The sequence below is a fragment of the Vulpes lagopus genome, chromosome 16 (assembly GCF_018345385.1).
Source record: "Vulpes lagopus strain Blue_001 chromosome 16, ASM1834538v1, whole genome shotgun sequence".
In the NCBI taxonomy this organism is placed as follows: domain Eukaryota; kingdom Metazoa; phylum Chordata; class Mammalia; order Carnivora; family Canidae; genus Vulpes; species Vulpes lagopus.
Genome location: NC_054839.1, coordinates 10,173,770 through 10,188,728, shown reverse-complemented (window position 1 = coordinate 10,188,728; position 14,959 = coordinate 10,173,770). Strand labels below are relative to the sequence as shown.

Below are 14,959 nucleotides of genomic sequence, written 5' to 3'. Positions count from 1 at the left end.
GGAACAACTATGATCTCAGAGCAGGCTTCTCTGGCTGGAGAAGACTTGGGTCCGAGAACTCCAGGGGGCATCAAGGGGAAGTCCTTGACACAGTGAGGATGGTAGGTTGGCACAATATATATCTGCCAAAGGAATATAATTCTCATGCCAGGTGGTCTGAGTATCTTCTCTGGATACTGCAGCAGACATACCAGCACAGTCTTATTCTTTAATATTGTCTAGATTTTGCCAACCATCCAGTTCAAATTTTCTTTGTACAGGATGTAACACAGTAGATTACATGATAGCTATAGACATGCTGACACACCTTATCCTCCTGCTTTAACCTTGGTTACAATTTGGAAGATTCTTCTCACACAGTGAGAAATTAGTTCTTAGGTGGTTGATCTTATGGAATGGAAACGGTACCATGGAACTTAATTATCAGAGGACGAAGGCATTTTTCAAGTTTGGGGAGAACTTTGCTGCTGCTTCTGTGTGCTCAAGGAAGGGCACAGCCCTGCCAGCAGTGGACAAATAGCAGCCAGATATACACGGCATCTCTGATCACTAAAACAGGATGTATTCTCTCAGTGCTTTTTCTTAAATTTAGCAACTAGCTCCAAAAAATCACCTATGCATTCAATTTCGTATTTCAAATTTTACTGAAAACATTTTATTGGCCAAAGAGTTCTGAATATTTTCCAAGTATGTGAAGGGAAAAAATCTTGAAAATTTTCCTAAAAAATGTTTTATGTTATTCATAATTTCACTCTAATAGTTGAATAATGACCTTGAGAGATTTAGGGTTAAGATGATACCAGTATTTTAAAAAATTGTCTGTAGGTAACAGTTTGTTTCTCTTTCCTTCTTCTGTTTCATCAAAGCTGATCAGCCCAGGTGACCGTGCAGAGCGTTAAATCCTGCCATCTGTTCTTCTCTATGGCCTATGCATGCATCTTTACACATTTTAGTCAGTGTGTTTTTTTATTTTCTTGCCATTTACTTGTGAATCTTTACTCCTGATGGTCAGTCCTATTGCTTGGAGTGGGAGATGTTCCCATCAATGGCCTACTGATGTTTATCCTAAATAACACAGGGTTAGAAAAGCTACATATAACTAAGAGTCCACATACACACACTGTGTTCACTATTCCTCAACAAGATACTGTCTGTTCTTCTTATTCATGGTAATTACAGTCTATAAAGCTGCTGTGAACACTGAATTAGCGAATACTGAATCGTTTTCCTAAGAGAAATATGGGGCCACATTCCTACCTCTAGTCAGAGGATTTTCATCTAAGATCAATACATACCCTTGTATTATATATGTTTCTGTTTAAAGACACCTTGTGTAATATATGGTTGGTCTGTTAATATTGAACTCATGGCCAACAGCTCCATAACTCATACCTGAATGGAGATTGTGTAGCAGATGATTTCTCTGTAAGGCGTGTTACAGCCTTTTTGCACTTGGGTGCACAAGACAGTGCTTCAACACTATACTTAGGGGCCTTCTTAAAAATCAAAATCATCAACAAAAAGCAAAAAATGTGAAAAGCCATGGCACTACGTGTACTGCAGAAAGGACAGTTGTTTACAGTGTAAGAGCTGAAACAAGAGGCAGAGTGTGATCTTCTGTGACCTTACTTAGCTGGGAGTGGGAACCATCCTGCCTGTGTGCCCCAGTGACCTGGAAAACTTTAATGAGTATTGATTTCAGGGATACAAATACATTTTAGTGAGTAAGCAAATTCTCAAATACGGAATTTGCAAATAATGAGAATCAGCTGTAATTCATGTAAAGCATCAGCACAGAGCCTGCATCCATGAGGAAAGCTCACTGGGAACATTATCTCCCACCGTAGCTTCGCACTTGGTCTCAAAGTGTGATTTCTTTAGGACGGCTAATAGAGGACTGTAATTGTAATTTCTTTATTTTCTGATCTCTGCTGTAAGGAAGGAATTGCTCGAGCCTTGGTTATTATAGTCTTGAATTTCACCTATGTCTCAGCTGTTCTCTGGAAAGAAAATACAAGACACATGCCATCAATTAACATGTTTGAATTTATAGTAACTTTCGTACTAAAGTATACAGCATACTAAACCAATTGATGAAGAGATCACAAGTACCTGTGCTTCTCATGAACCTTTATGTAAATGTACTTTAATATTTAGAAATACATATAGCACAGTAGTTAAGACTACAGTCGGGAGGGTTTTCTTTTTTCCCCTAACCACAGCTTTGCCACTTACTGACATTATTTGAGACAGTTTACACAACCTCCATTTCTCATCTATAAAATGATGATCATAATATACCTGTCTTGTAGGGTTACTATAAGATTAGATGAGTTAATGCATATAAAATACCCAGCATAAAAGTGTCACATACATAAGACATACACATATACACACACTTTAGATATTATTGTTACTGGTATTATATACATATAAAGAGAATGACAGACATGACAAACTCAGGCAGAATTTTATTCTGTGGACTACTGTAAATCCTGTGGGATATATAACAGGGTTCCATGTTTGCTAGTTCCTTTTGTAACAAAACCTTATTATTCAGAACTTTGACTCTCTGGTGTTCAGTTTTAGACGGAATGAGTGTTTTCCCCTGTTTACTTTTTGCATAAGGCAGTTCTTTCTCCTCATACTTGACAGTGAGCTACCAAATTACAGTGGTAGCTGCACATATCAAAAGTATTTTGAGTGTCTCTTAATCAGCATTGCACCTTCTGTGGGGGAGCTTCTTGTACATTCCTCCAAGCATGGAAGAGCACAATTAAGAAGACACTGGCCAGTGGGGTTCCTCCAGGCACAGTGTGCATTGCCAAATTTCTGTATTTCTCAGTGTATCTAAAAATATCCATGATCATTAGAAAATCCCTCTTCTTATTTAGTAATACCTTGTCATGTATATAGCACATAATTCAATCACCAAATACTCATTGCATACTTGTTGCATGTAAAGGTCTACTCTGCCCCTGAGGCACACACGTACCCTTACATATTTTTCTTGTTGATGCCATTCTCTTCAGCCTCTATGCTTATTATAGTATTCCCCTTGGTTCAGTGCTAAGCCCATGGAAATTTGCTCTACCTCCAGCCATTCCACATAACTGATTGTCTCTGAGGTTATTGATAAATCCTAGTTTCCCAAATCCTGGGAGATTTTCAGTTGTCATCCTGGATGACCACATTAAAATATAGGGGTTGTAATTACTCTCAACCCCCCATGAAATGGTCTCCCCTCTGGGCCTCAGAAACACCTGTCCACCTGTTTTCTTCTTCCACTTCTCTTACAACCACTTCGTTTCTTTTCCTTGTTCCTCTCCCAGAGCCTACAAGTAAATCTTAGTATTTCTCTTGAAATGGCTTTTGGATGTCTCTCTGGTGTTTATGGCCCTCCTTCCATTTCAGCCTCTCCCACAGTCATTGTCAAGATCAGTCTCTCAAGATGATTTCATAGCTTCATTCTCCTTATCAGCCTCTTCTTTTCAAATTCTAATTAACTATTTTCATATGGAAATTTTTCCAACTTCTGCTTGGTTGAAACTGAAGTTATCATTTATTTCTTCATTAATTCAGCAAATATTTATTGAACCTCCAATCTTTGCCAGCAATGGAGATTCAGTGGTGAATCTGCTGGAGCTTATAATTACACTTGAAGAGCAGACATTGACAAAGGAATGCCAATGAGCTGGGTGTGCTGAAAGGAGACCCACTAGTTCAATGGAAACATACATAATTGGAGAATTTAACCTAGATTCTAATGCCTCCATATCTGGGTAACATTATATGATGCATAATATGTGCTTTGCATGTATTGATCAGCTGAACATGACCATACTTGGTGGCAATAGGATGCATAGAACTCACTCAGGTGCAGTGGTGGATTTGACACAGCTGTCACAGAGAACAGTGTGTGCGAGGCATCTGTGGGAAAACGAGAGTGACATCTTCCAGGAACATTTGAGAACTAGAAACTGGCTGGTTGGAGATTGAAGAGCAAATGAGAGAAGGATGTGACATGTTTTCAAACCCACATTAATGATTTGAGGTTCTCCTCAAAGAATGATAGGAACCCATAGAAGGGGTTTACATGAGGCAATAATATGATCCCTGTGGTGACAAAGTACCTCTGACTGCAGGGTGAAGTAGGCATTGCTGGGAGGAGTTTGTTGGTAAAGCTGGTGGGTGAATATGGACGTCTGGAAAGGAGTCCTGGTGAGAGATAAAGGTGGTTCAGTAAGATAGAAGACAGGAGACACTTGGGTGGCTCAGCGGTTGAGCACCTGCCCCTGGCTCAGGGTGTGATCCTGGTCTCGGGATCGAGTCCCACATCAGGCTCCCTGTATGGAGCCTGCTTCTTCCTCTGCCTATGTCTCTGACTTTCTCTCTCTGTGTCTTTCATGAATAAATAAAATCTTAAAAAAAAAAAAAGACAGGTACAGTTGGAAAACCTTGGATGTGCTAGTAATAGTATTACCAACAATATGGACAACAGGCTAACAAAACCCTTACCTTGCTGTCGGAGATTCTGAACCTCTGTTAAACTCCCAGCTCCAGTTCCCTGGGAACAGATGAAGATGGTATACACCAGCGTTACCAGTCAACATTGCTCACGGTAATAGTGATCTGTGATCATTACACTTCAACTAAATTGGGAGGGATTATGACTGAATTATAAATGTGTGATGGGAATGCCATGCCCTGGTGGGGTTTCTTGGATATTTTTAAGGAATCATTAGGAGAGATTTTGGCTCCTCTGGGGCATAAGGCTTCCTGTAAGCCAGGGAAGCCTCAACATCTGTGCAGTATGGATCTCCAGCCATCTGGGCTGTGTTATTGCAAGAGATCATCCCCATACCACTATATTGAGCTGTTATCCTCATGAATTGCTGCAAGGATTCACATGGAAAGGAAAGCCTGGTACAATCGTGTTACCAGGATGTGGTTCCAGCCTCCTTTTCTTCCAGGAAGATTAGTTCCAAGTGTCAGCCCAAAGGCTTATTAGCAGGGTCTCCACTGCCCAAGGAGTAAGAGCAGCATTTACAGAAATCCATGATTAAGAGATAAGTGAAGGGTGGAGTGGGTTAAAGGATGAGTCCCAAGTTTCCGATTTGAGTAATTGGATGTAGGAGACCCTGCTTTGTGGCTGGCATCAATTGTCTCCATCTTTTTTAAAAAATCATTTCTTCATAGAGGGCCATGGAGTGGAGAAATTTGGATGTGTTATGACTTTGTCATTTTTACCTGTCACTGTATTCCTTATCTTCACTTCTCCTTGAATAATTCATTATTTTTCTATTCTATTAGTCTTCCAAATTATCTCTTTAAGGGAGCCTTTCTGAAATTATTCTGTACTTCCTTCATACTGCAATACCTTCATCATAACATCGTGCCATTTACTCTGAGTGTTCTTATCTCTTTTCTTCAGATCTGTACACTTATTGTGGATACAATAAAAGTCTCTCTCTCTCTCTCATTGTATTCTCAAACTTAGGTTAAGGATTGATCTTGAGAAGTTTTTTTTTCTTTGAATAAATTTGAAATTAAGAGAGCCACAAATATGGGGAGGGAGGAACAGAGAGAGAGAGAGAAAGAGAGAGAGAGAGAGAGAGAGAGAGAGAGAGAGAAGCAAAGATCCCAGTTTGGAATCAGAGAATTCTTCAAGTGGGAATGAACATTTGAGCTGGACTTTGAACAGCTAATATATAGATATGTGGAGCTTAGGTGTGACGAACACTTTGCATCTGGAAGAGCTAAGCAAAGGCACGGAGATGAAAAAATACTTGATATGTTGAAGGAATGTATTTGTTTCATTTTCTTCCATCAGAGATCTTTCTCAGCTGCCTTTGAATACATCCTTGGGAAGGATTTTTTTTCAAACTACTCATTTATCATTTATGATAAACATTATTGCACTTATTTTATTTTGCTCACCTATAGGTATTTGGACATTATATTTTACATTGCTTTTTAAATTTTTAACATTTAAAACAACTGAAACATAAAAAGGACAAAATGAAAATCCCTCATAAATCCATCATTTGAAAATAATATCTGGTGATATTTTATTATATTTCTTCCTACATATTTTGAGGGACTGAAATTTTTTAAAAAATCTTGGTTTATTAATCTTCTGTGGGTATTTTGCTATTTTGTCTAGGGAAAGTCCACATTTTATGTGTGTGTGTGCACTCTGCTGCATTCTTTCAGAGACGATTTAAGTGAATAGAAGTTATATTTTCCTTGTAAGCTAAGTGAGCAGTGCCACACAGCAAAATGAATGTGAACCAAGATTTGGATTCTGGCTCCATTTCCTACTAGTTGCAGTCACTTGCACAGGTTATTTGGTCTCTCTGCCCTGGTACACCCATCTGTGCAGTAAGGATCATAATGCCCATCAATTTTCTTTGCGGTGAGAAGGAGGCATAAGGAATGAAACGTGCATGGTACTGCCAACCAAGTGGGTATCCATGCATGCCCTGTGCATGTAATGGGAAGCAAAAGATTGAAGTGTCCATCTTCAGAACAGGACAACACAATGCATCTGTCTTGGATATCTTAAAGCATTAGCTGCGGAGTTTTTGGAAGGAAGTTAGCATCATATGAATCCGCAATTCTGTGCCTCAGAGCAGTGGCAGCTCTTCCTACAAAGCATTTAGTCTCCTCCTCACCTGGCAGCCAGGGGTTAACAAATCTTAACTACTAAGAGTGTGTGGGACACATTAACATCATCCCTCCAATCTGGCTTCAGAGGTGAACAAACTGAGAGTCACTAATTAGATCATTTCCTCAGTTCACCACCAAGACACTTAGCCATAGTTTGTGTGGTCTTTCACCTGGAGAGATGACCTGGAACCCTATGCAGCCAGCGTGTGGCCAGAGAGCAAAGCAGGAACTGCCAGAGTGTTTTAGCAGACAAAGAATATAAGTAAGACCAAACATCCATAAACTTACTTATCAGTAGGCACATGAGAAATAATAACTAACACTGTTTATCCCCTCCTCACAGTAATGTTGAAGATGATTAAACCAGTTCTGGTACGCTGGGGGTAAATTAGCAATTGTACCTGAAGGTGAATGTAAATAATTACATAATTCTAAGCAGTTCAGTTTTGATTACACTAAAATTACAACCTGAAAATGAGAGTCATGAAAATGGCAAACAGGAAAACGGTATGAAGTAAGACCATTCTAACTTTAATTAAATTATTGGTGAGTCATGTTCAATGATTGTAGACCACATGTGGACCTTCTCAAAACATCTATATTAACAATAAAAATTGTATGTGATCTGTAAGCGCATGAATTTTTTTAATCGAATAAGTCACTACTGGAAAAACATGTTCTGTCCAGAGTGAAAATCCCTAAGAACTACTCAATTTTTAGTGGTATATGATTTTAAGATTTCATAAAGAAAATATATCCACATGTTGGCTCATGTGTATTTGTTTTAGTTTAATATAAACTTAATCAGAGACATCCCTCCTTTATTCCATTTACCCAAGATAGAAATAAGAAATGGACTGCTTATTGCTTTTCTTCTTTCCTCTGTGTTCCTGGATTAGCTGCTGCCCACGAGTCCAATTGAAGAAACAAGAAGGGATAATGTAGAGCCACCTCTTAATTACACAATCAGTTCACATTTCTTCAGGGAGTTCTTTAGTTCATAGCTGCAAATTGAAGGAGAACATGCAGCCTGAAGATATGAGTATAGTGACCTCCAGGTGCTGCTGGATTGTTCATATTGACAAAGGCCCCCAACCACTGACTCAAGGCCCAGCCTTTCTTAGCTCGGGTAGCAGGGGGATTGTCTCCAGATTACACCCTAAGTCACAACCCTCTTTTTCTGAGTTCATAAGTGTACCAGTCAGGACTGGAGGTAATTTACAGAATCTGCAGGTTGTCATTCCAGGGGTGGATGGTGAGGTGACTACCTGAGAGCCATCAGTGTTCCATAAACCTTCTGTCTTTCCAGGGTGATTTTTATAGTCAGTGTGTCTATCTTCTAGAGAAGACAAAAGAAGAGAGAAAAGGGAAAAGAGCAAAGGGCACATCATGGCTAAACTGTCTCATTTTTGGGGGAAGACAGTAGCTTTCCTGGAAACCTCACCCAAGATTTTCTCTTATATCTCATTTATTAGAGCTGCTATGTCTAGGTCAAAAGGAGCCTGGGTAATCCAACATTTTCAGATGTGTATATTATCACCTCCCTGAAAAAAATGAGTGCCCTCCTAATATTAACAAGGGGAAAAGAATATTGGGCAGGTGATATGTAGTATCTGATACAATTAGATCTACTCATGGGTCAGTTTCCTATTTAAGAAACATTATTTCAGTATTTTAAGGAGATGTGTCTGAGAGTCCATGACTTTCAGTGGCAAAGGTGTTTTGTCTAGAGCAGCACTGTCCAGTAGAATTTATCAAAGATAATTGCAGTGTTCTGGATCTGCATCATTCAACACAGGAACCACTGGCCACACGTGGCTATCAGGCACTTGAAACGGGTCTAGTGTAGCTAAGAAACTGCATTTTACATTTTATTTAATTTTAATAAATTCAAATAGTCATGTGTGCCCAGTGACTACTATATTGGGCAACATAGATCCAGAGCATCCTTGGTGAATATTTTCGTGTGGGAGAAGGGAAGAGAATAGGAAGAAAGAGCAAGGATGGGGACACCAGATGCAAGGAGTAGGTATCTGAAGAAGTGAGTGGCTCTGGAAGAGAAAATTGGATGGAAAATTACTCACCAGTGTGAAGACTTGGGAAGTCAAGCAAAGGCCAATTTAGCGTACTTCAAATGGTTCATTAGGCTGGATCTTTCTAACATTCATTCTAGAATGATCTGTTGCACACTTATGATATGAAAATAACATCACTATGGATTCTGTCTCTGAGCAGACATGTTTTTACTGAATGATATATGTGCTTGATACTCCAATAGTTGTGCCACCTCGGGTGTTTCATTCACAGGCCTTAAGTGACAGCATAGTAGAGTTGGTCTGGCAAAAGCTGACACTACTCTTACGGTCTTTTTTTTTTTTTTTTTCTCCAATTTTCAGGAACATTCCACTCAGTAGGCTGCCTTTATGGAATAGGCCTCCCTTGTCATTTTAGAAAATTGTCTCATTTTCTTCCTTCTTTACTAGATGTTCCTACTTGTCTGGCTTCTCCTCCTCTACCCTAGCCCTAAATATTAGAGCTCCCCAAGACTAATTCTCCCTCAGTGGGCTCATTCTCTTCCAAATGCTTCAAATGTCATCTGCTTTTGGAAATTCCAGCATGTATAACCTATCCCTAACCTGTGAGCACCAGATTTGTGTCCTCTACGTATGTGACCCATCTAATTGGTTGTCTTAAGAGTACCTCAGACACACAAGATTTAAAACAGAGCTGACTTTCTGCTCTCAATTGCTCCTTCCTGGAGCTTCCATATCTAACAAATAACATCATTATTTATAATATTTGTCTAACTAGAAAACTATTTCTCACTCACCGTGTCCATTCCAACACCGGGTCCTATAGGCACTACCACCAAAGCAGATCTCCGTCTACTCTCCACCATTTGTGCCACCACCTCTGTCACCTTCCACTGGGACTCCTGCAATTCTCTCGTTTTCCCCATGCTCAGGGCCTCCCAACACACCTTAATCTCTCCCACCCAGCTGCCAAACTGAATTTGCAAATTGTAGATTATACCGTATCACTCTCTTGCATAACACCTTTCTATGATTTTTCATTCCTCTTAGAATAAAATTGAGACTCCTTACCAAGAATAAACAACTTCCTATGTTCTCATTCCTGAATATTTATCTGGCTTTGTTATTTATTCCATTTTTCTCTTACTCAATTTTCTTTGAACACATTGACCTTTTTTTCATTGCCTGTATCATGCCAAGCTCTTTCTTATTCCAAGAACTTTTCATTAGCTTTCCTAGAACATTGGCTGTCTGGCTTCTCCTTATCCCTTGGGCGTCACGGAACTCTTCTCTGATTACTCCGGTTAGCAGTATTCTCACTGTTGAATATACTAGTACCCTCTTGAGTTCTCCCAAAGCTCAAGTGCATTTTTGTGCTTGTTGGTCCTTGTTTTCTACCCTTGTGGACTATGAGAGGCTGAGAGTAGAGCTAGTATGATGCCTGGTGCACAATATATAGTCTCTTGAATGGATGCCCATATTATTAAAGTTCATTTAAAAAAGATCGTATTAAAATCTATTTAAAATTTTTAAGTAAAGAAAAGCCATGTAAATGGCAAAGCAAAACATTTAAATACCAGTGCATTTTGACCATTGTCTAGGCTAGATGCCAATTTAATTTTGTGAAAGGATGTGATGAATGAGCTAATAAATGAAAAACAATTTCCTATTTCCTTGAATATAAATTTTATATTACATTACTTGCTGTGAGGAGCCACTTAGTTATTCTCAATGATATCCTGAGCCAAAGGGAGAATGGTTTTTTTGCAATAGAGATTAAATGATTCCAATTATATCAAATTGATGGTAATTCTTATTAGCCAGGGTCAGTAAAAACATGAACATTTGGAAAGTCCTGAACTTTATGTCACTGGTGCATAGAAGCTCTTTCTTACTTTTTTGTGTCCCAGATTATTTGCCTCCAAAGATGGACAATTGTTTTAACATCTTAAGTAAACCTCACTTTCAGTGGATTTTTGTTTTGTTGGAGAAATCAAGATATAATTGATATAACTATATCAATTAAATTGATATAACAATCAATTTAATAACTATTTTTTTGTTTGTAACTCTTAGGGGACACTGACTCTAACTTAAGCCTACCAAAATACAAAAATAAAACAGAGGCATCCAAGAACTGTCCATTGTCCTTTAGTGACAATGCATTAACCAGATGACCTGTAAACATGCCCTGGATTCAGTTTTTGGTTCTTTGTAAGGATTTGTGGAGAAAAAAAAAATGAGTAGAATTTTATTTTAAAAAATTATTTCAATCTATGAGTGTTTTTTTGAGGATCCACTATGTCTAAGGCAGTGTGCTTGGCACTCTGGAAGACTACAGTGATGAATCAGAAGTGATTCCTACTCTCAAGGAATTCACAGTCAAGTAATGGGTTTATTTGATATGTAACTAGATACTACAAAGTGCAAGATAAAGTTCCACAATAGAAGTGAAAAATAAGGTAGTATAGAAATTCAAAGGAGGAGAAGATGAACTTCACTTGGGGATATTAGAAATCTTCACAGAGGTGTTAGTCACGTTCCCTGAGCCTTGAAAATTATCAGGACCAGGCTGAGTAGGGTAGGGACAATGGATTTCTATCTCAGCAAAGGCACAAAGTCAGAAAAGCCTGGGAAATGTATACAGAGCAATGAATAGATCAGTTTAAGTCAAAAAGTATGTGAAAGGGTAGAAGAGAAGAGAGGGAGTGAGGTTGGAAAAGTAGGACAGGGGTGTATTTCAGGAACCTAAAATGTAAGCAAGGCTAGGTAGGTGAACTTCGTCCCATAAGCATTAGGGAGCCACACAGGGCTAGCGCTCAAAGCTGTATGTAAGTGGAGTCATGCTATGGGAAATGGTGAGCACAAATGTTGGAAAAAGACCAGACAGAAGGTGTCTCAAAGGTTTATGATGGTGACACTGGTGGACATTCTGGAAGTAGTTTCAACAGGTTCTGGCAACTCTTTAGCAAAGAGGAGTAGGAGAGGTTCAAACGTGATTCAAAATATTTTGACCTGGATGACTGGAAGGATAGTTGTGCCATTAAAAGAAATGGGCAATACAGAAGAGAAGCTGTGGGAAGGAAAACTGTATACACAGGTGTAGAAGTGTCAGTTTGGATGCTAGTAGAATACAAAGTATGCAATCACGGAAGTGGACTTCAGGAGAAATTTAGAGGCTGGAGATTTAGTCCTGTGATCATTGCCATTCTCTGAAAGCCTGTGATTTATGAATTTTTCAAAAGAGATATTATAGAGAGATAAAAGAAGATTAAGAATAGACAATCAGGGAACACCTGCCTTCATCGGGTCAAAAAAAAAAAAGTAGAAAAATAGACAAAAGAGGAGTGTTGGAAGGAGGAGGGTCCCATGTCCTGAAAATCTCTTAGGAGAGACTTTTCAAGAAGAAAGTGCCCATGAATGCCAACTGTATACCTTTAAACTATGTGGCAGTTGAAACTACCTATCATGTCTGTCCTGCTTGATTTTTGTAGCCCCTGATGCCTAGCAAAATGCTCTACTCATAATCAGTAAAATTTTACCAAACAATTTTTGGTTGTTCTGTTTGGAGAGATCTGGCTGTAAGGTAATGAATGTACAGGTGAAAGAATAAAGCATTGGTTGAAAAATAAGAAATTAAAGTGAAAGATGAGACAGTGTAATGGGATATTGGTGGCAAGCAATTAGATGGACTTCTATGCTGGTGCGTAACTGTCATAAATACAATGTTATATATACACCAGAAGATAAACATCCCCAGAACCAGGTGCCAATGGCAAAAACAAAAGGAGGAAAAGAAGTCCCAGATATGAGTCTAAGCCTTATGCTGTTTTTAACATCTATACAATAAATCTACTTAAACTTATATCTGTTCTTATTATTAAGGGGAGGAGTACACAGATAAAGTAATATGATACCATTCCTATGGAAGTTAACCTTTTGGTTTTTTTATTAGTAAACAATAGGAGAGCAATCAATAAATTCAGCAAGCCATGGTAACGTGACTAGCCTTGCAAGCTGGTCTGGATGTCATGGTGTGTACAATGAGGAAGTGCCCTAAGACTTCATGCTGGTAAAAATGCAAATATGCAAGTACTTTGTATCAAGCAAGGATGATAAAATTGTATTTTATTTTATTTTTAAAGATTTTATTTATTTATTCATGAGAGACACACACAGAGAGAGGCAGAGACACAGGAAGAGGGAGAAGCAGGCTCCATGCCGGGAGCCCACCGTGGGATTCGATCCCGGGTCTCCAGGATCACACCCCGGGCTGAAGGTGGTGCTAAACTGCTGAGCCACCAGGGCTGCCCCTAAAATTGTATTTTAAATTGTTGCAAGATTCCTTTATTTCTAAGACCATCTCCTATGCTACATTTGAATGTAGTATATTAATCTGGAACTCGATTGTGAAATCCTCTTAAGCAATTATATGCCAAATTAACTCTGTAGAAGGGAAAGCATGTTTGCTTGATAGGAAATGAAGGCTTATGGTTTACATATTTCTTTCTTAAGAGCCGTGATTCAGCTGGATATTTATCCATCTCCCTTTCTCACTGCCCCTGTCCACCCCCCAACCCTGTGATTGCTTTGCAGGCCATGGCACATGTTCCTGTGGTCACTGCGTGTGTGAGACAGGATGGTTCGGAAAACTCTGCCAGCACCCACGGAAGTGTAACATGACGGAAGAACAAAGCAAGAGTTTGTGTGAATCAGCAGATGGCATATTGTGCTCCGGGAAGGGTGAGTATCTCTGCCGGAGCTTGGCCTGGGTCCCTGTTCTGACACATTCTTTGTACAGCAGCATGTACAACCTTTTACAGACTGCACTTTGCAGGAATGAAAACTACGCTGTCCTCTGCTTGTACTAGATGTAAGACTTGAGCGTTAACCACATGAAGTTTGGGATGTAAGAAAATGAGATGCTAGGGAAGGATTGGCTGAGGAAGGGTCCTCAGCAACCTGCATGCATCGTCATTGCTGAGTGACATGTAATGAATAATCATATAAAGAAGAAAAGACAACAAGATATAATGGGCAATGAATGGATCCCAAAAAAGACAAAGGAGTAATTGTTGAGTTTACATGTGAAATAGCACACCCCAGAACTGCAGAAAAGTGATCACAAGTATCTGGACTGTCAATAAGGGCATGTTTGGGGCATTTCAGAGGCCAGATCATGTATGTAGATGGATGTGGGGAGGAGGGGAGGGTAGAAGGTAGGAGAAGGACATAAAGAGAAACTAGATGTTTTGTTTCATAAAAAAAGAAAGGAGTATATGGGTCCCAAAGTTCGTTCTGGCATCATTTTCTTTGGCCTAAAAATCACCATTTCCCCAACCAAATGTGTAACCTAAAAAAATTTAGGCCTGCAACATGTTTATAATTTTCAAGTTGATTGAATAGGAACTACCATCTCAATCAAACATTTGCCACAGGAGCAAATTCTAGAAGAAAAGCAGTCCTACCCACTGTCCCCTTAACTCCCCCAGAAAAGCAGAACAGATTTCTTCTGAGAAAGGATATGATAGATTAAATGTCAGATACCTTGATGTTGATATTCTTGTATTAATTCTTGAAGAGACTTTAAAATCCTGTTCTCATAGTGCATATGGGCTCATCTAGGACGCTGTCATGTTCCTCCTGGCTGGTGCCTGGGAAAACACCAGGAAGGCTCTGGAAACTCACCAGATTCTCAGTAATGTTCCGGAGCTACCTTTTGTGAAACTAGATGGCACGGAGTGCTCAGACTCTCTTCTTCAGCACAGCAGCTTCCTTGCCCAACAGACAGCCCCCTCCCCTTTTCAGATTAGGCACAGCTACAGGTGAAGCTATACTGTTTTCCCTCAGACACCTACCCTGTGTCCGGATTAGCACATAAATATATTTCTGAAGAAGACACGGTGAAGCAAAGTGAATGGCTGCATAGTGATGAGGGAGGTTTTAGAAATAGGATGTGCCCCTACACAGTGGCTCTTCCTTTACCTATCCCCAAAGGCAACCCCCATCAGGCTCAAAGAGGCTTTTAAGCATAAATGCAAAGATAAAATCAGATCAGATGGAATGCTGGGACCACATGTAATGCCAGGAAGAAGGCGGGAAATTGAAACATGCTCACTATCCACAGACAACAGTTTTTGTCCTTGGTTTCCAGGAATACCGTGTTTGAGACTTTGTGTTTACCGTGCCGTGCCAAGGAGGACATGCCTTCAACCTAATACAATGACAGCCGTCAGGTGGCAGTCGAATGAGTT

At 39.5% G+C, this 14,959-nt stretch overlaps 1 protein-coding gene across 1 annotated transcript in view; it reads left to right on the top strand.

Moving 5' to 3' along the window:
• The window catches only part of ITGBL1 (integrin subunit beta like 1), a 213,760-nt gene that overhangs the window by 192,658 nt on the left and 6,143 nt on the right, over positions 1–14,959 (top strand). Inside the window, exon 9 of the mRNA XM_041731270.1 lies at positions 13,302–13,448. Coding sequence (XP_041587204.1) covers positions 13,302–13,448 — 147 coding nt within the window. The remainder of the gene's footprint in view (positions 1–13,301; positions 13,449–14,959) is intronic.